Genomic DNA, 27,658 nt, shown 5'->3' with positions numbered 1-27,658 from the left:
AAAAGCTTGTCCGGAAAAGATAAGGTGAGCGCTACCATCAGTCCTGTGTCATGCCAACAGTAAAGCATCCTGAGACCATTCATGTGTGGGGTTGCTTCTCAGCCAAGAGAGTGAGCTCACTCACAATTTTGCCTAAGAACACAGCCATGAATAAAGAATGGTACCAACACATCCTCTGAGAGCAACTTCTCCCAACCATCCAGGAACAGTTTGGTGAACAATGCCTTTTCCAGCATGATGGAACACCTTGCCATAAGGCAAAAGTGATAACTAGGTGGCTTGGGGAACAAAACATTGATATTTTGGGTCCATGGCTAGGAAACTCCCCAGACCTTAATCCCATTGAGAACTTGTGGTCAATCCTCAAGAGGTGGGTGGACAAACAAAAACCCACAAATTCTGACTAACTCCAAGCATTGAATATGCAAGAATGGGCTGCCATCAGTCAGGATGTGGCCCAGAAGTTAATTGACAGCATGCCAGGGCGGATTGCAGAGGTCTTGAAAAAGAAGGGCCAACACTGCAAATATTGACTCTTTGCATCAACTTCATGTAATTGTCAATAAAAGCCTTTGACACTTATGAAATGCTTGTAATTATACTTCAGTATTCCATAGTAATATCTGACAAAAATATCCAAAGACACTGAAGCAGCAAACTTTGTGAAAATGTATATTTGTGTCATTCTCAGAACTTTTGGCCACGACGGTATGTCAGAGAGAGCAGGTGTTCATAATGTTTTGTACCCTCAGTGTATATACTTCATTTAATTAAAACAAAGACAATTTAAAAAGTACATACTGTATTTGTCAACACAACGTGTAGTGATATAAAACCCAAACTGACCTGACAACCTGTAAAAACCATTTCAGCCTGAGCCAAGTGCATGAAAGTGAGTAAATATACTTCTTTCTAGAACCCCAGAGAAAGTAGAGAGATAATAATAAGATTTATTGTCACTTTGAACTCATGCCTGGACAGAACATTAGGCAGAGTGTTTGTCTGATTGATAGAATGCAGATTAGAATGCAATATCCTGAGTGTCAGTCTGTTACTGCTTTCTTGTCAACTCCTTTTTTTATATGACAATGAATGACAAGGGGATGTTCTCAATTGCATATTCCTCAAGTCCTCTCTCCTCGTCTCCTTCTCAAAAACCATTGGAGAAGGTCAGAGGGAAGAGAAGGAGACGGGGAGAGTGGGTGCGAGGAGTATGCAATTGAGAATGCAACTCTTCCAGTTTACATGTGAAGTTTAGAATGAGAATGTTTCTTGGCAGGAAATTATTATTCTGTGTAAGAAAACACTCCAGGTCATGAATGTCAAAAACTAGATAGAAATTATAATGGACCTATATATTTTAAAATAACTGCCCTTTTTCTGGCCCAGAAAATGATTTCGACAAACAAATCAATCCCCCCAAAAATCTGTTTGGCCCTCAAGCCAAAACGTTTGCCCATGCCTGCTTTAGAACACATTCTAGAGTTTAGAATGGTTCTCTGACTTTAGAACACATTCTAGAGTTTAGAATGGTTCTCGGCAACTTTAGAACACATTCTAGAGTTTAGAATGGATCTTTGTGACTTTAGAACACATTCTAGAAATGTAGAATGGATCTCTGTGACTTTAGAACACATTCTAGACTTTAGAATGGATCTCTGTGACTTTAGAACACATTCTAGAGTTTAGAATGGATCTCTGTGACTTTAGAACACGTTCTAGCATTTAGAATGTATTTCTGTGGATGCGGTCCTGTTCCATCTGAGACTTGGCCTTCTTCTTGAGCAGCAGGATGTGTTCAGAAAACTCCCTCACAGCCCCCAGGCCTGCAGCACTGTGGCAGGAGTATTTAGCAGCGTTGATCGCCACCACTGGAGCGTCCCGGGGTACTGCACTCAGCCCAGCCAGGTTCAGACAGTCAACATCTGGTGCATCATTACCTGTAGAAGGGAGAGATGGAGGGATGAAATGGAGGTGTGAGATTCGTTTTAATTTTATTTTAAATCTTTTTAAGTGTCCATAAGGTGGTTATGGAAGTATTCTAAGAATGAGCTGATCGTGGATTACAGGAAAAGGCGGCCAAACAGGCCCCCATTAACATCGACGGGGCTGTAGTGGAGCGGGTCGAGAGTTTAAAGTTCATTGGTGTCCACATCACCAACTAACTATCATGGTCCAAACACACCAAGACAGTCGTGAAGAGGGCACGACAACACCTTTTCCCCCTCAGCAGACTGAAAAGATTTAGCATGGGTCCCCAGATCCTCAAAAACTTCTACAGCTGCACCATCGAGAGCATCGTGACCGGTTGCATCACCGCCTGGTATGGCAACTGCTCGGCATCTGAACGTAGGGTACTACAGAGGGTAGTGCGTATGGCCCAGTACATAAATGGGACCAAGCTTCCTGCCATCCAGGACCTATATACTAGAGGAAAGAGGAAAGGCCAAAAAATTGTCAATGACTCCAGTTACCCAAGTCATAGACTGTTCTCTCTGCTACCGCACGGCAAGTGGTACCGGAGCGCCAAGTCTAGGACCAAAAGGCTCCTTAACAGCTTCTACCCCAAGCCATAAGACTGCTGAACAATTAATCAAATTGCCACCAGATTATTTACATTGACACCCCCCCCATTTGTTTGTACACTGCTGCTACTCGCTGTTTATTATCTATGCATAGTCACTTTACCCCTACCTACAGTACATGTACAAATTACCTCCACTAACCTGTACTCCCACACATTGACTCCTGACCCCCTGTATATAGCCTCGTTATTGTTATTTTATTTTGTTAATTTATTATTTTTAACTTTAGTTTATTTGGTAAATATTTTCTTAACTCTTCTTGAACTGCATTGTTGGTTAAGGGCTCGTAAGTAAGCATTTCACGGTAAGGTTGTATACCTGTTGTATTCAGCATTTCACGGGAAGGTCTACACGTGTTGTATTCAGTGCATGTGACAATGTGACATGTGGCATTTGATTTGATTAGTATGTTGCAAAAACATAACATGAAAAGAATCAAGGAAAACACAGGATGATTTAAGGAAATCATATACATGTAAATATATATTTAATATAGTTTCCCATTATGGGCTTAGGGAAGTCAGAGACATGTTACTCAATTGAAATTGAATCCCAAATTCTCCAGGATTTGACTGCTGGCACCTCCCTTCTCACCTTGGCCGTAAATATTCAGTGACTGGCAGTGGCATGCAAATGAACTCAGAACAATGTCAGTAGTTTTCTGCAGTGGTAGTCTAGTATACAAGCAGAGGGAAAATAGAGAGCCACTTTACAAATGATCACTTAACCAAAACTGTCTCCCCTTACTAATAGAGGAGCTATTTAATCAGACAGTTTCCCCCTGTCTCCCCTTACTAATAGAGGAGCTATTTAATCAGACAGTTTCCCCCTGTCTCTCCTTACTAATAGAGAAGCTATTTAATCAGACAGTTTCCCCCTGTCTCCCCTTACTAATAGAGGAGCTATTTAATCAGACAGTTTCCCCCTGTCTCTCCTTACTAATAGAGGAGCTATTTAATCAGACAGTTTCCCCCTGTCTCTCCTTACTAATAGAGGAGCTATTTAATCAGACAGTTTCCCCCTGTCTACCCTTACTAATAGAGAAGCTATTTAATCAGACAGTTTCCCCCTGTCTCTCCTTACTAATAGAGGAGCTATTTAATCAGACAGTTTCCCCCTGTCTCCCCTTACTAATAGAGGAGCTATTTAATCAGACAGTTTCCCCTGTCTACCCTTACTAATAGAGAAGCTATTTAATCAGACAGTTTCCCCCTGTCTCTCCTTACTAATAGAGGAGCTATTTAATCAGACAGTTTCCCCCTGTCTCTCCTTACTAATAGAGGAGCTATTTAACCAGACAGTTTCCCCCTGTCTCTCCTTACTAATAGAGGAGCTATTTAATCAGACAGTTTCCCCCTGTCTCTCCTTACTAATAGAGGAGCTATTTAATCAGACAGTTTCCCCCTGTCTCTCCTTACTAATAGAGGAGCTATTTAATCAGACAGTTTCCCCCTGTCTCTCCTTACTAATAGAGGAGCTATTTAACCAGACAGTTTCCCCCTGTCTCTCCTTACTAATAGAGGAGCTATTTAATCAGACAGTTTCCCCCTGTCTACCCTTACTAATAGAGGAGCTATTTAATCAGACAGTTTCCCCCTGTCTCTCCTTACTAATAGAGGAGCTATTTAACCAGACAGTTTCCCCCTGTCTCCCCTTACTAATAGAGGAGCTATTTAATCAGACAGTTTCCCCCTGTCTCTCCTTACTAATAGAGAAGCTATTTAATCAGACAGTTTCCCCCTGTCTCTCCTTACTAATAGAGGAGCTATTTAACCAGACAGTTTCCCCCTGTCTCCCCTTACTAATAGAGGAGCTATTTAATCAGACAGTTTCCCCCTGTCTCTCCTTACTAATAGAGAAGCTATTTAATCAGACAGTTTCCCCCTGTCTCTCCTTACTAATAGAGAAGCTATTTAATCAGACAGTTTCCCCCTGTCTCTCCTTACTAATAGAGGAGCTATTTAACCAGACAGTTTCCCCCTGTCTACCCTTACTAATAGAGGAGCTATTTAATCAGACAGTTTCCCCCTGTCTCTCCTTACTAATAGAGGAGCTATTTAACCAGACAGTTTCCCCCTGTCTCCCCTTACTAATAGAGGAGCTATTTAATCAGACAGTTTCCCCCTGTCTCTCCTTACTAATAGAGAAGCTATTTAATCAGACAGTTTCCCCCTGTATCTCCTTACTAATAGAGGAGCTATTTAATCAGACAGTTTCCCCCTGTCTCTCCTTACTAATAGAGGAGCTATTTAATCAGACAGTTTCCCCCTGTCTCTCCTTACTAATAGAGGAGCTATTTAATCAGACAGTTTCCCCCTGTCTCTCCTTACTAATAGAGGAGCTATTTAATCAGACAGTTTCCCCCTGTCTCTCCTTACTAATAGAGGAGCTATTTAACCAGACAGTTTCCCCCTGTCTCTCCTTACTAATAGAGGAGCTATTTAATCAGACAGTTTCCCCCTGTCTACCCTTACTAATAGAGAAGCTATTTAATCAGACAGTTTCCCCCTGTCTCTCCTTACTAATAGAGGAGCTATTTAACCAGACAGTTTCACCCTGTCTCTCCTTACTAATAGAGGAGCTATTTAATCAGACAGTTTCCCCCTGTCTCTCCTTACTAATAGAGGAGCTATTTAACCAGACAGTTTCCCCCTGTCTCTCCTTACTAATAGAGGAGCTATTTAAACAGACAGTTTCCCCCTGTCTCTCCTTACTAATAGAGGAGCTATTTAATCAGACAGTTTCTCCCTGTCTCTCCTTACTAATAGAGGAGCTATTTAATCAGACAGTTTCTCCCTGTCTCCCCTTACTAATAGAGGAGCTATTTAATCAGACAGTTTCCCCCTGTCTCTCCTTACTAATAGAGGAGCTATTTAATCAGACAGTTTCCCCCTGTCTCTCCTTACTAATAGAGGAGCTATTTAATCAGACAGTTTCCCCCTGTCTCCCCTTACTAATAGAGGAACTATTTAATCAGACAGTTTCCCCCTGTCTCCCCTTACTAATAGAGGAGCTATTTAATCAGGCTGTAAGGATCGACGGCGGGGACGAGAAGCAGGTACAGGGAGTTTACATTTAATGAATAGCGGACATGAAACAGAACAGGAACAGAATACGGACAGCGTCTAGCCAGGGGAAACGACATCAAGGCTGATACAGGGAACACACTGGGAAGTAGACAGAGATAGGGAAGGCAATCAACAAATTAAAGGAGTCCAGGGGAGTCCAATGATGCGCTGCTGCGTGTGATGGTGACTGGTGATGAAGCGCAGCTGCGTGTAACGATGGTGACAGGTGTGCGTAATGAAGGCAGTCTGGCTCCCTCAAGCACCAGAGAGGGAGAGCAGGACCAGGCGTGACACAGGCAAGTTATTTAATCAGTGAAGAACTTACAATCACTTCCTGGCAAGAGAGAACGGAGGGATGAGAGGAGATAGATGGAGACGTGGTTGGAGAGAGAGATGAAGGGTTGAGAAGAGAGAGAAATGACCACTGTAGCCAGGTTTTGTTTTCATGTTTGGCTACACAGCTTCACAAGTGTCATTTTGCTTGGTTATATCGCAATGAATTTGTCTACTTTCAACTTTTATATTTTTTGATAACCTGATTGGAATATATTTTATTTAGGAGGAATAGGTTTCGAGAGACCAACAGAGCTGCGTTGTGTGGATGTCACGCTTCTCAGAAACAGAGGGGGGGTCTGGTGGCGGGTGGGGGGCGGTCTGGCGGCGGGTGAGGGGAGGGTACTTGTCACTACTTATCGAAGGTAAATCTGAACCACTTTCAGTTCAACTCGTAATTACCAGGATTGTTTTGACAATGGTTAAGCTGTCTCTTTTATGCATTAATGTGCGTGGGTTGAAAGCAAAATTTAAGAAAATTCAATGTTTAGACTTCATACCTCATAAAAATATTGATATTGCATTTATCCAGGAATCTCATTTGCGAGTAGGGGATATCCATCGCTTACAGGATAAGGTGTATAAAGTTGCTGCTTCCACTAGTGGAGCCGCTAAGTTCAAAGGCGTGGTTATTTTGATTAAAAGGAATATAACTTTAGTTATCGAAAAGACTAGCAAGGATACTTCAGGCCGCTTAGCTTACATTTACAGGTCTATCTCTGTACCCGCTGTTTTTGAGGACAGCTTTTTCGATGGCCTTACCAAAGAATTGTTATCACTTTCAGAGTATGAATTGGTCATAAGGGCAGATATGAATGCAGCTTTCAATCTCAACCTTGATAGATCCACACAAAGGTTTTCACATGCCCAACAATCAGCATCAATTGAATGGAATGACGGAACGTCTCAATATCTCTGTGTGGCGAGTTCAGAATCCGGCCATCAAAGATTATACCTGTTTTTCTGCATATCACAAATCATACTCTAGAATTGATTGTTCTCTATTCTCACGCACTCTAAGTATGTGCGTCACGCCAATACAAATATTGCCTGCGACGCTTTCAGATCATAATCCCCTGGTTACACAAGTGGATGTGAGCTTTAAGGTAAATAAAACAAAACGTTGCCATTGTAATATGACCCTTCTCCTAAACGAATTGTTCGTGGCTGAATTTCAATTTGCATTCTTAGCAAAAAACAAGGACTCTGTAGAGGACCCCAGGTTTACATGGATGGCTACTAAAGGGTTAATCACAGACTTTACATCTTATTTTGCATCTGACCTCAATAAAGCCAGGAATCACTGAATCAACAAAACCTGAAAAGGAATTACTCATAATGTCAGCAATGATTTAAGGGTGATTAAACTGGAATTTAATGATTTATTGAGGAGAGCTGAGTTCATCATGCTGTCACGACTTCCGCCGAAGTTGGTGCCTCTCCTTGATCGGGCGGTGTTCGGCGGTCGTCGTCACCGGCTTTCTAGCTGCCACCGATCCACGTTTCTTTTTCCATTTGTAATGTCTTGATTGTACACACCTGGTTCCCATTACGTTATTATTATTTCCCTATTTAACCCTCTGGTTCTCATTATGTTTTGTGCGTGATTGTTCCCGGTTCTGTGTTAGTCTGTTGTGTTAGGGTTTGTGATCCCTGCGTGGATTTATTTTTTGCTGATTATTTTTCCAGAGTGAAAATACGTTATTTGACTCAGTTCTGTGTCCTGCGCCTGACTCCGTTCTCACCTCTGCACAACTAACACATGACACATGCATAGCGTGAGGCAGAACTATCATTTTAATGGGAGCAAACCAAGCAGGCTTCTAGCCTTAAAGTTGAAACAAGGTGAATCTTGTACTTCTATAGAAGCTATTTAATCCCCGGTTAAAGGCTTACTTTCTGATCCACAGGAAATTAATGCAACATTTCAGTATTTTTACCAGGAGTTATATAAATCTTCTATCCAGTTTGAACCAGATAAATGCAGTTTAGATAATCTTGATTTGCCCTATTGGAGGAGAAGCAATCTGCGGATCTGCATCTCATTAGAGGAACTGGAGTCAGCACTGAAAGGTGCTAAAAAGGGGAAATCACCTGGCCCGGATGCCATTCCACCTGAACTGTTACTACATTTTTGAGGCTTTTTAGGACCAGTATTATGGAGTAAATTCATTCGTCCATCGACAAGGGTTTTTCATGAGGATACTAACTCTACATTAATCTCTCTGTTGCCAAAGAAAGGGAACGATCACACAGTCTGTGCAAATTATCGTCTGATATATTTAATTCATTCAGACCAAAAATTGTATTGAAAAGTATTAGGATAATTTGATTCACATGGACCAGTCAGGTTTTATGAAAGGTCTCCTTGCAGCTGATAATGTCAGACGATGAATGCATGTAATACATGAACCACAACAGCTGAACACACCGTACTGCTTGATTGGCAGTACTTGTGGGCTGTTTTGGAGAAATTTGGTTTGGGAAAGAATTTTATTGATATGGTTTGTGTGTTATATGCTAACCCTGTTGCTATGGTTTCTACTAATGGCATTCACTTAAGTCCATTCCCTATTTTTCAGGGATGTAGACAAGATGGCCTATCCCCAACGTTATTCATTTAGTCGCTAGAGCCTTTAGCCCAACATCTAAGGCAGAATGTAGTGGGGCTTCTCCTATACTGATTACATCCTCCTCTCATACCATATCACTATATGCAGACGATATTCTCCTATATCCAAATTCTATCTCATCTTTATTATTCACATTTGAAGAATTCAAATTGCTGTCCGGGTATAAAATAAATTGGACAAAATCAGCATTAATGTTACTGAATGAAGCGGACAAAAAAGTTTCACTTCCCTCAACAATTCCTATGAAAACACAGCTCATGTATTTGGGTATTAGTATACAAACATCCCTGCAAGGTCTGGTGAAGTTTAATTATCAGAAGATTTACAAGGAAGTTGAACGGGATTTAACCGTTTGGGAGAAGTTGCCTGCTTCTTTAGAAACTAGGGCAGCTTCCATAAAGATGAATGTGTTGCTACGTATTAGTTTCCTGAGCATGATGATCCCACTCCCTCCACCAGTAGAATATTGGGGAAGGATTGATAAACGTATACCTAAATACCTTTGGAATGGCAAATATCCAAAGATTAGGTTTGAGGTGTTACAATGACAGAGGGGTAATGGTGGACTTGCATTACCAAATGTTTGTATTTACCACCAGTCTTTCCAGTTACTCCCACTTAGATCATGGTTTGATCAGTCTCTTGGAGAACTATTGAGGAAGAACTTGTTTTACCTACTAGATTGCAAAATGAGTTATTCTCTGGTATATCTAATAAGAAATGCATGTTGTATTTTGGTCCGATCATTTCTAATACGATCATTTCTAATACAATAGAGAATTTTAGGAAGGTTGAGAAGGGCGTAGATGGTAACTGGAAGTGGCATCTCCATACCCCTCTATGGCATAACAAGGCTATTACTTCTGGTAATAAACCGTTGGAGACTAGAGCCTGGTCTGCAAAAGGAGTCAATAATCTAGGGGATATATTCAACTCCAAGGGTCTTGTTAGTTTGGAGGAACTTAGTTTTTGTTTTGATTTGCCAGGGTCGTCATTCTTCTATATCTTCGACTACGGTCAGTGCTTCGTGCATATGGGGTTCCATGGGGTACAAGTTTGGGAAGGCACCCGGTGATAGTGGATTTTTACATTCCAGGGGGGGGGTTGTTTGGAAAGGGTGGGATGGTGTGTAAATAAAATAAGTACAAGGGGAAAAAGTGTAATGTTATTTTTATGATTGAATCGCCCTTGTGACCCAAATAAAAAATAAAAAGAGAGAAATGGACGGGTGAGAGGAGAGATAAGGAGGGGTGAGAGGAGAGAAATGGAGGGGTGAGAGGAGAGAAATGGAGGGGTGAGAGGAGAGATAAGGAGGGGTGAGAGGAGAGAAATGGAGGGGTGAGAGGAGAGAAATGGAGGGGTGAGAGGAGAGATAAGGAGGGGTGAGAGGAGAGAAATGGAGGGGTGAGAGGAGAGATAAGGAGGGGTGAGAGGAGAGATAAGGAGGGGTGAGAGGAGAGAAATGGAGGGGTGAGAGGAGAGAAATGGAGGGGTGAGAGGAGAGATAAGGAGGGGTGAGAGGAGAGAAATGGAGGGGTGAGAGGAGAGAAATGGAGGGGTGAGAGGAGAGATAAGGAGGGGTGAGAGGAGAGAAATGGAGGGGTGAGAGGAGAGAAATGGAGGGGTGAGAGGAGAGATAAGGAGGGGTGAGAGGAGAGAAATGGAGGGGTGAGAGGAGAGATAAGGAGGGGTGAGAGGAGAGAAATGGAGGGGTGAGAGGAGAGATAAGGAGGGGTGAGAGGAGAGATAAGGAGGGGTGAGAGGAGAGAAATGGAGGGGTGAGAGGAGAGAAATGGAGGGGTGAGAGGAGAGAAATGGAGGGGTGAGAGGAGAGAAATGGAGGGGTGAGAGGAGAGAAATGGAGGAGTGAGAGGTGAGATAAGGAGGGGTGAGAGGAGAGAAATTGAGGGGTGAGAGGAGAGATAAGGAGGGGTGAGAGGAGAGAAATGGAGGGGTGAGAGGAGAGATAAGGAGGGGTGAGAGGAGAGAAATGGAGGGGTGAGAGGAGAGATATGGAGGGGTGAGAGGAGAGAAATGGAGGGGTGAGAGGAGAGAAATGGAGGGGTGAGAGGAGAGAAATGGAGGGGTGAGAGGAGAGAAATAGAGGGGTGAGAAGAGAGAAATGGAGGGGTGAGAGGAGAGAAATGGAGGGGTGAGAGGAGAGAAATGGAGGGGTGAGAGGAGAGAAATGGAGGGGTGAGAAGAGAGAAATGGAGGGGTGAGAAGAGAGAAATGGAGGGGTGAGAGGAGAGAAATGGAGGGGTGAGAGGAGAGAAATGGAGGGGTGAGAGGAGAGAAATGGAGGGGTGAGAAGAGATAGATAAGGAGGTGGGAAACAGGGAATGAGGAGATACTGTTCCATAACAAGGCATAGTGTAGTCACCTTGACAATCACAATCAGGTTCAACTGGTTCAAACTTCACTGTTGACATTTAATCTCTGATAGTTTCATTGATACGTGGTTATCAAACACCCCTGCTATGGTCACATTCCTGAGAGAAATCGAGCCTATTATACCTGACATTTTCAACCTCCCCCTGTCTGAGTCTGTAATATAAACACTCCCTGGTATGGCAACTGCTCGGCCTCTGACCGCAAGGCACTACAGAGGGTAGTGTGTACAGCCCAGTACATCACTGGGGCCAAGCTTCCTGCCATCCAGGACCTCTATTTTTTATTTTATTTTAACTAGGCAAGTCAGTTAAGAACAAATTCTTATTTTCAATGACGGCCTAGGAACAGTGGGTTAACTGCCTTGTTCAGGGGCAGAACGACAGATTTTTACCTTGTCAGCTCGGGGATTCGCTCTTGCAACCTTTCGGTTACAAGTCCAACGCTCTAACCACTAGGCTACCTGCAGCCCAAATATACCAGGTGGTGTCAGAGGAAGGCCCTAAACATTGTCAAAGACTCCAGCCACCCCCGTCATAGACTGTTCTCTCTGCTACCGCATGGCAAGCGGTACCGGAGTGCCAAGTCTAGGTCCAAGAGGCTTCTAAACAGCTTCTACCCCCAAGCCATAAGACTCCTGAACATCTAATCAAATTGCTACCCAGGCTATTTGCATTGCCCCCCCTTTCTTGTACACTGCTGCTACTCTCTGATATTATCTATGCATAGTCACTTTAATAACTCTACCTACATGTACATATTACCTTGACTAACCGGTGCCCCCGCACATTGACTCTGTACTGGTACCCCCTGTATATAGCCTCGCTATTGTTATTTTACTGCTGTTCTTTAAATATTTGTTACTTTTATTTCCTATTCTTATTTTTATTTATTATAACTGCATAGTTGGTTAAGGGCTTGTATGTCATAATTTCACTGTAAGGTTATACCTGTTGTATTCGGCGCATGTGACAAAATAAAATTTGATTTGATTTCCATCTCAGAAGGGCTCCAAATAAATACCTTAACACGCTTTGATTGACATGAACGCACAAGTATTACTCAAAATAGAATGTTAAGAACCTTGAGATTCCACTATATTACAAACTGTACTATAAAACTAAAATTAATTAGTAATAGTAGTACTATTTGTAGTAGTAGCGGTTGTAGCATTTGTAGCAGTAGCAGCAGTAGTAGCAGCAGTAGTAGTAGTAATAGTAGTAGTAGTAGTAGTAGTAGTAGTAGTAGTAAATTGTTAAATTAAAAGAACAGTGAGTTTACCCATATAGGCGACCTCCTTCCAGTCCAGATCCCTGTCGTCCATCATGGCTTTGACTTCACACTGGATGTCCTTGCCCAGCTGTCTGACCTCGCAGCCTGTCCTCTGGGACAGATTGTCAGCCAGGGCCTTGGTCAGAAGGTCCTCACTGGACGAGATCAGGATCACCTGGAGGAGACAGAATAAAACAAATGTTTATGCTCTGTGTTTTCTATGTGAGCTCTGTTTAATATGTAAGCTCTGTTTAGTATGGAAGCTCTGTTTTGTATGGAAGCTCTGTTTAGTATGGAAGCTCTGTTTTGTATGGAAGCTCTGTTTAGTATAGAAGCTCTGTTTTGTATGGAAGCTCTGTTTTGTATGGAAGCTCTGTTTAGTATGGAAGCTCTGTTTAGTATGGAAGCTCTGTTTAGTATAGAAGCTCTGTTTTGTATGGAAGCTCTGTTTTGTATGGAAGCTCTGTTTAGTATAGAAGCTCTGTTTAGTATAGAAGCTCTGTTTTGTATGGAAGCTCTGTTTTGTATGGATGCTCTGTTTTGTATGGAAGCTCTGTTTAGTATGGAAGCTCTGTTTTGTATGGAAGCTCTGTTTTGTATGGAAGCTCTGTTTAGTATAGAAGCTCTGTTTAGTATAGAAGCTCTGTTTTGTATGGAAGCTCTGTTTTGTATGGAAGCTCTGTTTAGTATAGAAGCTCTGTTTAGTATAGAAGCTCTGTTTTGTATGGAAGCTCTGTTTAGTATGGAAGCTCTGTTTTGTATGGAAGCTCTGTTTAGTATAGAAGCTCTGTTTTGTATGGAAGCTCTGTTTAGTATAGAAGCTCTGTTTAGTATAGAAGCTCTGTTTTGTATGGAAGCTCTGTTTTGTATGGAAGCTCTGTTTTGTATGGAAGCTCTGTTTAGTATAGAAGCTCTGTTTTGTATGGAAGCTCTGTTTAGTATGGAAGCTCTGTTTTGTATGGAAGCTCTGTTTAGTATAGAAGCTCTGTTTAGTATAGAAGCTCTGTTTAGTATGGAAGCTCTGTTTAGTATAGAAGCTCTGTTTTGTATGGAAGCTCTGTTTTGTATGGAAGCTCTGTTTAGTATAGAAGCTCTGTTTAGTATAGAAGCTCTGTTTTGTATGGAAGCTCTGTTTTGTATGGAAGCTCTGTTTTGTATGGAAGCTCTGTTTAGTATAGAAGCTCTGTTTTGTATGGAAGCTCTGTTTTGTATGGAAGTTCTGTTTTGTATGGAAGCTCTGTTTCGTATGGAAGCTCTGTTTAGTATGGAAGCTCTGTTTTGTATGGAAGCTCTGTTTAGTATAGAAGCTCTGTTTTGTATGGAAGCTCTGTTTAGTATGGAAGCTCTGTTTAGTATAGAAGCTCTGTTTTGTATGGAAGCTCTGTTTTGTATGGAAGCTCTGTTTTGTATGGAAGCTCTGTTTAGTATAGAAGCTCTGTTTTGTATGGAAGCTCTGTTTAGTATGGAAGCTCTGTTTTGTATGGAAGCTCTGTTTAGTATAGAAGCTCTGTTTAGTATAGAAGCTCTGTTTAGTATGGAAGCTCTGTTTAGTATAGAAGCTCTGTTTTGTATGGAAGCTCTGTTTTGTATGGAAGCTCTGTTTAGTATGGAAGCTCTGTTTAGTATAGAAGCTCTGTTTTGTATGGAAGCTCTGTTTTGTATGGAAGCTCTGTTTAGTATAGAAGCTCTGTTTAGTATGGAAGCTCTGTTTTGTATGGAAGCTCTGTTTTGTATGGAAGCTCTGTTTTGTATGGAAGCTCTGTTTTGTATTGAAGCTCTGTTTGGTATGGAAGCTCTGTTTTGTATGGAAGCTCTGTTTTGTATGGAAGCTCTGTTTAATATGGAAGCTCTGTTTTGTATGGAAGCTCTGTTTAGTATGGAAGCTCTGTTTAGTATAGAAGCTCTGTTTAGTATAGAAGCTCTGTTTAGTATAGAAGCTCTGTTTTGTATGGAAGCTCTGTTTAGTATGGAAGCTCTGTTTTGTATGGAAGCTCTGTTTAGTATAGAAGCTCTGTTTAGTATAGAAGCTCTGTTTAGTATAGAAGCTCTGTTTAGTATAGAAGCTCTGTTTGGTATGGAAGCTCTGTTTTGTATGGAAGCTCTGTTTAGTATGGAAGCTCTGTTTAGTATAGAAGCTCTGTTTTGTATGGAAGCTCTGTTTAGTATAGAAGCTCTGTTTAGTATAGAAGCTCTGTTTTGTATGGAAGCTCTGTTTAGTATGGAAGCTCTGTTTTGTATGGAAGCTCTGTTTTGTATGGAAGCTCTGTTTTGTATGGAAGCTCTGTTTTGTATGGAAGCTCTGTTTTGTATGGAAGCTCTGTTTAGTATGGAAGCTCTGTTTTGTATGGAAGCTCTGTTTTGTATGGAAGCTCTGTTTAGTATAGAAGCTCTGTTTTGTATGGAAGCTCTGTTTTGTATGGAAGCTCTGTTCTATGTATTGTACAGACTGAGTGTAATGAGGAAACATCAGTTCATATTCAGTTCAGAGTGATTAACACAATGTTTAACATACAGTATTTAGAGTTCTGTAATACAAATCATTCCCAGTGTTCTGTTTGTGACATTCAAGGTGCAGGTTGATGGTCACTAGACTTGATAGTGAATGCTATGGATTATTCTCTTATCTGTTGATAGTGATTGACACCAGACTGGAGGTACCAGGTCTGAGGACACTGATTATTCACTGTTGTATTGTACTGACATTGTGTGAACTCGGTTGATTCTGTAGCAGCTGGACAAGTCACTGCCTTTTGTTTTGTCTTCCTACAAGCCTCTGGGCGGGTGTTTACAGAACATTTGGTGCTGTCTGATTAGGATATAAAGGGTCTGTCTCCAAGAGGCTGGTGTTTACAGAACATTTGGTGTTGTCTGATTAGGTTATAAAGGGTCTGTCTCCAAGAGGCTGGTGTTTACAGAACATTTGGTGCTGTCTGATTAGGATATAAAAGGGTCTGTCTCCAAGAGGCTGGTGTTTACAGAACATTTGGTGCTGTCTGATTAGGATATAAAGGGTCTGTCTCCAAGAGGCTGGTGTTTACAGAACATTTGGTGCTGTCTGATTAGGATATAAAGGGTCTGTCTCCAAGAGGCTGGTGTTTACAGAACATTTGGTGCTGTCTGATTAGGATATAAAGGGTCTGTCTCCCAAGATACATTTTCTCTGCTTATGGACTGGAGGTGTCTGTCTCCCTGTTGCAACTTGTAATAAACCAGATTTTTGATTGACTTTGATTGACTTTACAAATGACTGCTCTCCTTTTTGTTCACCTGGAAATTCATATTACAACATAGACATTACAACATAGACATTACAACATAGACATTACAACATAGACATTACAACATAGACATTACAACATAGACATTACAACATAGACAATACAACATAGACAATACAACATAGACATTACAACATAGACAATACATTAATTTGTGGTAGCAGTCGTTGTAAAAAATAAAGTAACACCTGTCTGTCACTGTTTGATCTTTTAAAACACAATAAATGAATCACCAGTATTCATCACATTATCTTTGTATCTCTACTCCCTCTCTCTGCAGTGTGTGTCAGTGTGTGTGTGTTCTATAGGTTCTATATGTACAGTATCTGTACCTCCACCCCCTCTCTCTGCAGCATGCGGATACCCATAGTATCTCTGGTGTTGACTGAGACCATCTCCTCTCCAGAGACAGAGATGAGGACGCGGCCGTCAGTCAGACAGCCGGAGACGTTACACAGCAGCAGACGCACCACCTCAGGCTTGTCCAGACCAAAGTAACCAAACCTGGAGAGGAACAACACACACAGGGAAATACACCTCAGGCTTGTCCAGGCCAAAGTAACCAAACCTGGAGAGGAACAACACACACAGGGAAATACACCTCAGGCTTGTCCAGACCAAAGTAACCAAACCTGGAGAGGAACAACACACACAGGGAAATACACCTCAGGCTTGTCCAGGCCAAAGTAACCAAACCTGGAGAGGAACAACACACACAGGGAAATACACCTCAGGCTTGTCCAGGCCAAAGTAACCAAACCTGGACAGGAACAACACACACAGGGAAATACATTTGGACAACCACTCCTCTGTGTTACAGCAATGTTCATTGTGTTGCTTTACCACAAAATCTAATGATATTTAAAGTGCATTCAAATAAACACTTTCAGAGAGAGAGAGACAGAGAGGAGACAGAGAGAGAGACAGAGGTGGTTCGGAGTGAATGACTTGAACAGAGAGTGAACTTGAAATTCTAAGTCAGAGATTTCAGACTACCTCAGTACTCTCTGTTCTGCCACGGGCCAGTCGATATCCACATCAATATCCACACTGTACTCTGGCAGCATCTCATAGTAAGCCCACCTCCCCCCCTGAGAAAGACAACAACACAAAGGGCATTTCTATTAGCATTCAAAACACCAGTTAACAATAGAATATCTAGTAGTATCACAGATCAGTCCATCTCTCAGTGTGTATGTTGTTTCTAGTCAGGCTCACGTCCACTGAATGAATAAACGTTATTGATCCCCTGAGGGGAATAGGGTTCACCACCAGCAACAGACATACACATCAGGGCCTGTATTCATAAAACATCTTTGAGTAGGGCTGCTGATCTACGATCAGGTCCCCCCTGTCCATATAGACGTATTCATAATGATTGAAAAGGGAAAACTGATCCTAGACCAGCACTCCTATCCTGAGACGCTTTGTGAAAGGTCCCTGATGGGGTATAGTGCCAGTTACCTGCAGGCCTCTCTCTATCGTCGCTCTGGTATAAATGTAGAAAGATCCGTTCTCACACAGCTCTCCATCCCAGTCCTGTCTCCGGGGCCTGTTAGACGGGTCTAAGTTCAGAGACTGGGTGGCTACACTACCTGAACAGGAGAGAGAACACATAGTCAATGTTATAGGTTATAACTAGAAACCAGACTACTTCCTGGTCAGGAGAAAAACTAATTTGTCTAAACACCCCTCATCTCTCTATTGTGATACACAGTGATTAGTGGTGGATGGAGTTACTTCCATGTAATGTGCTTGTGAAAGGTACTATATTTACAGTTGAAGTCGGAAGTTTACATACACCTTAGCCAAATACATTTAAATACAGTTTTTCACAATTCCTGATATTTAATCCAAGTAAAAATTCCCTGTCTTAAGTCAGTTAGGATCACCACTTTATTTTAAGAATGTGAAATGTCAGAATAATAGTAGAGATAATTATTTATTTCAGCTTTAATTTCTTTCATCACATTCCCAGTGGGTCAGAAGTTTACATACACTCAATTAGTATCTGGCAGCATTGCCTTTAAATTGTTTAACTTGGGTCAAACGTTTCGGGTAGCCTTCCAGAAGCTTCCCACAATAAGTTGGGTGAATTTTGGCACATTCCTCCTGACAGAGCTGGTGTAACTGAGTCAGGTTTGTAGGCCTCCTTGCTCGCACAAGCCTTTTCAGTTCTGCCCACAAATTTTCTATGGGATTGAGGTCAGGGCTTTGTGATGGCCCCTCCAATACCTTGACTTTGTTGTCCTTAAGCCATTTTGCCACAACTTTGGAAGTATGCTAGGGGTCATTGTCCATTTGGAAGACCCATTTACGTCCAAGCTTTAACTTCCTGACTCATATCTTGAGATGTTGCTTCAATATATCCACATCATTTTCCTACCTCATGATGCCATCTATTTTGTGAAGTGCACCAGTCCCTCCTGCAGCAAAGCACCCCCACAACATGATGCTACCACCCCCGTGCTTCACGGTTGGGATGGTGTTCTTCGGCTTGCAAGCCTCCCCCTTTTTCCTCCAAACATAAGGATGGTCATTATGGCCAAACAGTTCTATTTTTGTTTCATCAGACCAGACGACATTTCTCAAAAAAAAACGAGCTTTGTCCCCATGTGCAGTTGCAAACCATAGTCTGGCTTTTTTATGGCGGTTTTGGAGCAGTGGCCTCTTCCTTGCTGAGCGGCCTTTCAGGTTATGTCAATATAGGACTCGTTTAACTGTGAAAATAGATACTTTTGTACCTGTTTCCCCCAGCATCTTCACAAGGTCCTTTGCTGTTGTTTTGGGATTGATTTGTACTTTTCGCACCATAGTACATTCATCTCTAGGAGACAGAACGCGTCTCCATCCTGAGCGGTATGACGGCTGCGTGGTCCCATGGTGTTTATACTTGCGTACTATTGTTTGCACAGATGAACGTGGTACCTTCAGGCATTTGGAAATTTCTCCCAAGTGTAACAGTATAACTTTAAACCGTCCCCTCGCCCCGACACGGGCGCGAACCAGGGACCCTCTGCACACATCAACAACTGACACCCACGAAGCGTCGTTACCCATTGCTCCACAAAAGCCGCGGCCCTTGCAGAGCAAGGGGAAACCCTACTTCAGGTCTCAGAGCAAGTGACGTAACCGATTGAAATGCTATTAGCGCGTACCCGCTAACTAGCTAGCCATTTCACATCCGTTACACAAGGATGAACCAGACTTGTGGAGGTCTACAATTTCTTTTCTGAGGTCATGGCTGATTTCTTAGATTTTCCCATGATGTCAAGCAAAGAGGTACTGAGTTTGAAGGTAGGCTTTGAAATACATCCACAGGTACACCTCCAATTGACTCAAATGATGTAAATTAGCCTATCAGAAGCTTCTAAAGCCATGACATCATTTTCTGTTTTCCAAGCTGTTTAAAGGCACAGTCAACTTATTGTATGTAAACTTCTGACCCACTGGAATTGTGATAGTGTGAATTATAAGTGAAATAATCTGTCTGTAAACAATTGTTGGAAAAATTACTTGTGTCATGCACAAAGTAGATGTCCTAACCGACTTATCAAAACTATAGTTTGTTAACAAGAAATTTGTGGAGTGGATGAAAAACAAGTTTTAATGACTCCAACCTAAGTGTATGTAAACTTCTGACTTCAACTGTACATGTTAGTCATTTAGCAGATGCTCTTATAAACACCTTTATCATTGAGCATTAGTTAGTCATTTAGCAGATGCTCTTATAAACACATTTATCATTGAGCATTAGTTAGTCATTTAGCAGACGCTCTTATAAACACCTTTATCATTGAGCATTAGTTAGTCATTTAGCAGATGCTCTTATAAACACCTTTATCATTGAGCATTAGTTAGTCATTTAGCAGATGCTCTTATAAACACCTTTATCATTGAGCATTAGTTAGTCATTTAGCAGATGCTCTTATAAACACATTTATCATTGAGCATTAGTTAGTCATTTAGCAGATGCTCTTATAAACACATTTATCATTGAGCATTAGTTAGTCATTTAGCAGACGCTCTTATAAACACATTTATCATTGAGCATTAGTTAGTCATTTAGCAGATGCTCTTATAAACACATTTATCATTGAGCATTAGTTAGTCAATTAGCAGATGCTCTTATAAACACCTTTATCATTGAGCATTAGTTAGTCATTTAGCAGATGCTCTTATAAACACCTTTATCATTGAGCATTAGTTAGTCATTTAGCAGATGCTCTTATAAACACATTTATCATTGAGCATTAGTTAGTCATTTAGCAGATGCTCTTATAAACACCTTATCATTGAGCATTAGTTAGTCATTTAGCAGATGCTCTTATAAACACCTTTATCATTGAGCATTAGTTAGTCATTTAGCAGATGCTCTTATAAACACATTTATCATTGAGCATTAGTTAGTCATTTAGCAGATGCTCTTATAAACACATTTATCATTGAGCATTAGTTAGTCATTTAGCAGATGCTCTTATAAACACATTTAGCATTGAGCATTAGTTAGTCATTTAGCAGATGCTCTTATAAACACCTTTATCATTGAGCATTAGTTAGTCATTTAGCAGATGCTCTTATAAACACCTTTATCATTGAGCATTAGTTAGTCATTTAGCAGATGCTCTTATAAACACATTTATCATTGAGCATTAGTTAGTCATTTAGCAGATGCTCTTATAAACACCTTATCATTGAGCATTAGTTAGTCATTTAGCAGATGCTCTTATAAACACCTTTATCATTGAGCATTAGTTAGTCATTTAGCAGATGCTCTTATAAACACATTTATCATTGAGCATTAGTTAGTCATTTAGCAGATGCTCTTATAAACACCTTTATCATTGAGCATTAGTTAGTCATTTAGCAGATGCTCTTATAAACACATTTATCATTGAGCATTAGTTAGTCATTTAGCAGACGCTCTTATAAACACCTTTATCATTGAGCATTAGTTAGTCATTTAGCAGACGCTCTTATAAACACATTTATCATTGAGCATTAGTTAGTCATTTAGCAGATGCTCTTATAAACACATTTATCATTGAGCATTAGTTAGTCATTTAGCAGATGCTCTTATAAACACATTTATCATTGAGCATTAGTTAGTCATTTAGCAGATGCTCTTATAAACACATTTATCATTGAGCATTAGTTAGTCATTTAGCAGACGCTCTTATAAACACATTTATCATTGAGCATTAGTTAGTCATTTAGCAGATGCTCTTATAAACACATTTATCATTGAGCATTAGTTAGTCATTTAGCAGACGCTCTTATAAACACCTTTATCATTGAGCATTAGTTAGTCATTTAGCAGACGCTCTTATAAACACATTTATCATTGAGCATTAGTTAGTCATTTAGCAGATGCTCTTATAAACACATGTATCATTGAGCATTAGTTAGTCATTTAGCAGATGCTCTTATAAACACATTTATCATTGAGCATTAGTTAGTCATTTAGCAGATGCTCTTATAAACACATTTATCATTGAGCATTAGTTAGTCATTTAGCAGACGCTCTTATAAACACATTTATCATTGAGCATTAGTTAGTCATTTAGCAGATGCTCTTATAAACACATTTATCATTGAGCATTAGTTAGTCATTTAGCAGATGCTCTTATAAACACATTTATCATTGAGCATTAGTTAGTCATTTAGCAGATGCTCTTATAAACACATTTATCATTGAGCATTAGTTAGTCATTTAGCATATGCTCTTATAAACACATTTATCATTGAGCATTAGTTAGTCATTTAGCAGATGCTCTTATAAACACATTTATCATTGAGCATTAGTTAGTCATTTAGCAGATGCTCTTATAAACACATTTATCATTGAGCATTAGCATCTTACATCAAGATATGATGTGTAGCTGTTTTCAAACACTAAATATCTAGGGCACTAGAGTTTTTCCTGGCTCTGGTCACATGGTCAGGACAAACTCCTGACCCTACTGATAAAGTGAGGGACAGTTTTTCCTCAGGCACAGTGTAGTGGAAAATGTTATATGCTGTACACACTGTGTTCTTTCTCAAGGTTGGCATGTTCTGTAAACTGTGAGAATTGTTGTTTTGTGTTATTAAGTTGCGATGTGCTTATGGTTTGTTCACAGGGTGTGAGTCAAGCAGAAGAGGAACTAGATACAAGATAATAGCCTCCCTCACTCTCCCACCCTGATACTCATTCCTTGTATCTGTGTCTGCTTAGTCATGCTTAGGAAACTTGTGCAGCGGTATAAAGGACAAGTGAAGGGACTGACTCCTGACAGACCTGTACATTAAGTTGGAACCTCTCCAGTTAACTGATAATAAGTGTAAGGTCCTAAACATAACACACGTCTGTCCCGTACCTCCTTTCTTCACCTCCTGCCAGCGGAAGTGGTGTTGTCGGACCACGGAGAAGACGGACGTGAAGCCCTGCTTGGTGATCATCTCCAGGGCCTCCTTCAGGTGGAAGGGGTGCAGGCAGGGAGACGTGGCCTGGATGTGACAGATCACATCCACCTCTGGAGGAGGACAACACAACAGATATTTGATTTATCCATTATTTAATCAGGTAGCCACATATGATATGACATATGAATAAATATACATGGTTACTGTTGACATCTGTATCTATGGAGTAGGTCCCACTTCATTTGGATAGCCCCCTATTCATGGATTGTCTATAGCCGCTCTCACGCTATCAACAATCTACCACCTGAAACTCTTAATACCAGACGTGCTTCTACATCTGCATTGCTTACTCTTATGGGTTTTAGGCTGGGTTTCTGGATAAGCACTTTGTGACTTCTGCTGACGTAAAAAGGGGCTTTATAAAGAAATGTGATTGATTGATATGCAACACTTTCCTAGGGTTGGGATTAGGGTTATGGTATTAGAAATTGAATTAAAAGAAAACAGCATGTGAGCATTATCATGTGATCATGTGAGCAAGATCAGGGGTGCACAACTGTGCAGGGGGCACAATAACTGTCACTGATTGGCTGGAGAGTGGTGAGTCAGACCACACACCTGGTTTCCCAGACGGGTGTTCTCAGGTTCTGATTAAAAAGCAGGGAGGAAAAACAGCAGCAGGATCTGCGGCCCTGAAGGTCGTATGTTTCAAGTGTCTCGGAGTTGGAGTGCTGATTTAGCTCATAGATCACAACAAAGAAGACTACATGGACAGGGGGGACCTGATCCCAGATCAGTATTCCTATTCTGAGATGCTTGATACATGCCGTTCCAGAGCCTTACCCAAGCTAGCTTGATTCCTCATGCCTCCCTCCTTGGCTCCTTCTCAAAGCACATTGGAGCAGAAGATTTGAGGCTCCTCCACTCAGATCTCCTCCTCTAATGCATTTTGAGAAGGAGTCAAGGAGAGAGGACATGAGGAATCAAGGAAATAAACTTGACATTCACCCCCTACCTGGGTTTAATCGGACGAATTCCTGGATGGTGTCGAGAGAGCTGGAGGAGTCTTTGGACACCTCTGGGCTCCTGCGGTGAACCTGAGCTCCCCATGCCTTGGCTACCTTCTCAATGTCATCATGGTCAGTTGATACCCACACACTGGGAGAAAGAAGGGGAGAAGTTGATTCATCAGGCTTTATAACATGTAGACTACATCAGTGCAATCCAGTCTTGTGTGGCCAAGCCCAAACCAGGGGGTTCATTCAGAGACTGTACACTAACTTTCAGACAAACTCTCTCAATAAGAATCTGACATGGGTATACATATTTATACAACAAACAGTTAATAATGTATAGTTATGACCAGGAGTTAAAGTAGATGTGATTTCTTCCCAGTTTGGAACCTCGTATGTGTGAACATGTGTGTACTAAAACAATGTATGGGCCTAACAGGACCGGCTCTGGACGTTCTGCTGCCCTAGGCAAGACAAAAAAATTGCCACCCCCCTCCTTTCCCCCTAAACTAGAATAGTGTAATGCAGGGGTTGGCAATAGGTTTGGCCTTAGGACAGTTTTTTTCTCAGCTAATAGTCAGTAGAACAGAACATAATAGAGGTCCCATTCATGATTAAACTACAAATTAAACACATTTTAACACATCTGGTTACTAGGCTATATAATGTCAATAACATATCCTAATAGTTTCAATCTGATTACACTGATAAAATCACAAATGTGGGCCTCCCGGGTGGCGCAGTGGTCTAGGGCACTGCATCGCACCAGAGTCTCTGGGTTCGCCCCCAGGCTCTGTCGCAGCCGGCCGCGACCGGGAGGTCCGTGGGGCGACGCACAATTGGGCTAGCGTCGTCCGGGTTAGGGAGGGTTTGGCCGGTAGGGATTTCCTTGTCTCATCGCGCTCCAGCGACTCCTGTGGCGGGCCGGGCGCACAACCTAACCAAGGGGGCCAGGTGCACGGTGTTTCCTCCGACACATTGGTGCGGCTGGCTTCCGGGTTGGAGGCGCGCTGTGTTAAAGAAGCAGTACGGCTTGGTTGGTTGTGCTTCGGAGGACGCATGGCTTTCGACCTTCGTCTCTCCCGAGCCCGTACGGGAGTTGTAGCGATGAGACAAGATAGTAATTACTAGCGATTGGATACCACGAAAATTGGGGAGAAAAGGGGATAAAAAAATAAAAATAAAAAAAATCACAAATGTCTCTATTAAATTATTTTGTTATTTTCCTTTGTGCGTTGATTGGGGTAAAACAGCTTGCAATCAAGACAAAATGTCACTCTGAAAAAGTTTCAAAAGAAAGGTGAAAATGCAAATAGAAGTTTCAGGGAAGAATGGACAGAGGAATAGGTATTCTTACCATATTTCTCCTATATCAAACCAGAGTGTCTTGTTTGCAACGAAACGGTTACTGTTTGCAAATCATTAAATATTAGACATCCTTATGAATCTAAGCATGGCAGTTTCAAAAGATACCTTTCCACCCAGACAGAGGCTCGACGAAGTAGAAACATGTAAGCTTTAACTGCTGGCTACTCATCCGTTGCTTAACTCAACAACATAATTGCTTCCCTAAAAGCTGCCTGAGTTTAAACATATACTCTTTTCAGAAAGTGAAAAGCTCAATTAATAGGGATAAAATAGCCAAGTATCATTGTTTTGGGGCAGAATAATGTGAGGTGTTATGTTTTGTTGGATATGCGTCTTGGTCAGTTTAGCTCGGGAAATGCCGCCCTTGTCAAATTACCGCTCTAGGTGTGCCGGTGTTGTGCAGAGAATCTCCCCCCAGACAGAAATCTCCCCCCTGACAGAATTCTCCCCCCTGACAGAATTCTCCCCCCTGACAGAATTCTCCCCCCTGCGCGTTCTTCAATGCTGCGACTTACTTGCTAGTTGAGATTTCTGCTCTTCACTCCGTTGTCAGTTTAACCGACATTTCACAGATTTTAGTAGCAGAAAGCATTTTTGTCTGCAGTTTATTTTGTATTAGTCTATAAATAAATCTCTTTGACAAAATTCGTCATCTCTCCCATGTCTTATTCGACTAGTAGTTTTTAAAGTGTAAGGATAATAATTCAGCCATAGTTGTTCTGAAATGTTTATTGCTTGCCAACATTTTACTCTCTCCTCTATGTTTAATATAACACACATACATTCATTATTCATTTCGGTTGTCTATCCTGACGTGAAGTTTATTCTATAGAAAGTACTGGACTCTGATGTGTACCACAGAAAGTATTTGACTCTAGCCACAAAAGTAAGGAAATTAGAAGGGTGGGGGGATTCTGACAGGGGGGAGATTTGGCACACCGGCCGTGGGTCCTAATCATATAATTCTATTTAGAATCCCTATTAATTCAATAGCATCTCTGTGGGCCTAGTCATAAAGATTTGTCATTTGACTTTTAAAATGTATTACCTTTTATTGTGGCATAAACACAACCAGTCATGGTGTTTTCATCTGATTGTCAAACAATCATAATCAAATGGCTCCTTTACAAGGCTACCTGCGCACGTTCATCCACTCGCAACATATTTCCAACCTCCAAACAGTGGTGAATGGAAAGAGAGACATCTGTTACACAAAACACCAAAAAGTGTATTGACATTGGCAAGTCTTACTGTACTTTCTCCCTCGGTTATGACAGATGCATCATAGGCAGCATTGACTATCACTAATAAACAATAATAACATGCATTTGGTGCAGCTAACTAACGTTACTATTAACAAAGGCGTCGGAGCAAGTCCATATACCGTAGCTAGATTAGAAATACATTTGACCAAAAATGTACCGGTAACTGAATTAACGTTACCTGTCAAACTGTTTGGAGTCCACTGCAGCTCTCAGAACCCATCCAATGAGCGGGACACCGGCGAGAACTTTGATATTCTTCAGGGGGATCCCCTTACTGCCTCCCCTCGCGAGGATCAGGGCTGCGATGTGTCTCTTCTCACCGCTGTCTTTAATAACCTTTGCTTTTCTGTCTCCCACATCTTCGATGCCCGATAGAGTACGTTTTTTTGCAGCAGCCATTGAAAGGATCAGTAGCCGGGTGGGCAGACAAGAGTCTTGTCAAGACGTGGCGGTAGTCTCAATGTAGCTAATAGCGGTAGCGATGGATAGCAGTCTTCTGAAGGATCTAGCACCTTCTTGCGTTCTAACTCATTCTAACTCACTGTAACTAGCTAGCTACGTACTTAGTTTACATGACCTACTGCGGCTTACACTGTGTGAAGGAAATCCTACAAATGTTACATGTACACAGTAAAAAAAGAGAGGCGTAGACCTGCTAGCTTTACTCTGAGGTAATTTCAATAACGCTTCCTTTTGTTGCCATAGTAACAATTTCAGTTGAACTATTTACTGAATTTACTATGGCAACGGTTTAACTGACAATGTCAAGAAAACGATGATCGCGCTTCAATGGGGGGATTCGATCATCTGACCCGGGTTTCCCAGGTCGGAGGAGTTTATTTTGGGTAAAACATGATTGCATTCTTTTTGGAACCGGGCTGCCTCCCGGGCGTGAGCCAGGTTCAAATGCTGTGTTCATATATCCGTCGGAACTAGGAAACTCTGAAATGTTCGACTTGCAAAACGGTTGAAAGTGACAGGTGTATAATTACAACCAGATAGCAAGTCGTAAATGTCAGAGTTTCCTTGTTCCGATTAGTATATGAACGCGACAAAATTCGCTCAAAACCAGAGTGACGTAGCCTAGGCTAAATAAAGCAAGTGGGGGAATGAGTCGGATTATATCACATGCAAAAATCATTGCTTTTTTATAAAAATAAAAACAACGCTTAATCTGCCTTCCCAATGAAAACTGGTTCGAAAATTCGAACATATATTTTATGTTAAAGAGATGTATGTTTCTGGACGATGCACCATGCTGCCTTGTTGACATGCCTTTGATGTGCCGTGGAATCCCAAACCATGCCCTCACCCCTACAAACTCTCTGAGGGCACTCCACTGTCACGTGTTGCTGACTAAACTCCCAGAGAGTGATTAGGGTATCAATAGAGTACCACAGTATGAGTCATAATACCCATAAAACCTAGCGGTAAAACAAGGAAACGGTTCCAATCGTTTTTCCCCCCATTCATCTTTCCCATAGTGGATTTTAGAAACACTTAAAATAAGGGCTGTGTTTCATGTAGGCTTACCCTGGCATGACATTTTGATAACCGTGTGAATCTCGATAGGACAAGGTGACTTTGATCAATATATTCGCCTGTATTTACCTCCCAGAAATGCTAATGCTAGCTGGTAATGTGGCTATCATAAAGAACTACAAATGCCATGATGATCTGGACGAGACTGCCGAATCGATTAACTATCTAATGTTAGCTAAATGTAGGGATGAATAAATTGGCTAAATATCTTTAAATTGACAATTATGTGAACCATGGACATCACCAGGACCTGGCTTTCTGGGCTTTAGCCCAGAATAATTTTGGGTCAGTCCCAAATATTTTGCTCTGCTGCTGCAATGGTGTAAAATAAATTGTACCACTTAGTTCATAGAGCTTTGATTAGGTGAAGCTTCCAAAGTCATCCAATCGTTATAATCAGGGGTGCTGGTGCGGTGCTATGTCTCGCTAGATCACTTAATGATTAATTAGTATTTTACATAACAAACCGAATATAATAGCATGATAATGTCAGGCTACTGTTATA

General features: G+C 41.3%; 1 protein-coding gene across 1 annotated transcript; it reads right to left on the bottom strand.

Moving 5' to 3' along the window:
- Positions 1–1,591: 1,591 nt before the first annotated feature.
- On the bottom strand, positions 1,592–26,010 carry LOC120049417 (N-acylneuraminate cytidylyltransferase-like). The gene is made up of 9 exons (XM_038995684.1): positions 25,790–26,010; positions 22,981–23,123; positions 21,920–22,075; positions 17,025–17,155; positions 16,557–16,651; positions 15,893–16,064; positions 12,292–12,457; positions 1,726–1,940; positions 1,592–1,685 (listed from the first exon to the last, which is right to left on the bottom strand). The coding sequence occupies exons 1-8, from the start codon at positions 26,008–26,010 to the stop codon at positions 1,726–1,728; spliced, it is 1,299 nt and encodes a 432-aa protein (XP_038851612.1). The 3' UTR covers positions 1,592–1,685.
- Positions 26,011–27,658: the final 1,648 nt, after the last annotated feature.

Source organism: Salvelinus namaycush, chromosome 6 (assembly GCF_016432855.1).
Source record: "Salvelinus namaycush isolate Seneca chromosome 6, SaNama_1.0, whole genome shotgun sequence".
Lineage (NCBI taxonomy): Eukaryota > Metazoa > Chordata > Actinopteri > Salmoniformes > Salmonidae > Salvelinus > Salvelinus namaycush.
The sequence above is the reverse complement of the archived record's forward strand: the minus strand, read 5'-3'. Positions and strand labels throughout refer to the sequence as shown.

Bases quoted from the DNA above. Each gene is read 5' to 3' on its own strand.
- LOC120049417 (XM_038995684.1), bottom strand. From the start codon at position 26,010: ATGGCTGCTGCAAAAAAACGTACTCTATCGGGCATCGAAGATGTGGGA. The intron at 22,076-22,980 runs GTAGGGGGTGAA...GTCCTCCTCCAG, and splicing joins ATTCGTCCGATTAAACCCAG to AGGTGGATGTGATCTGTCAC. The intron at 16,065-16,556 runs GTAGTCTGAAAT...GTTCCTCTCCAG, and splicing joins GCAGAACAGAGAGTACTGAG to GTTTGGTTACTTTGGTCTGG.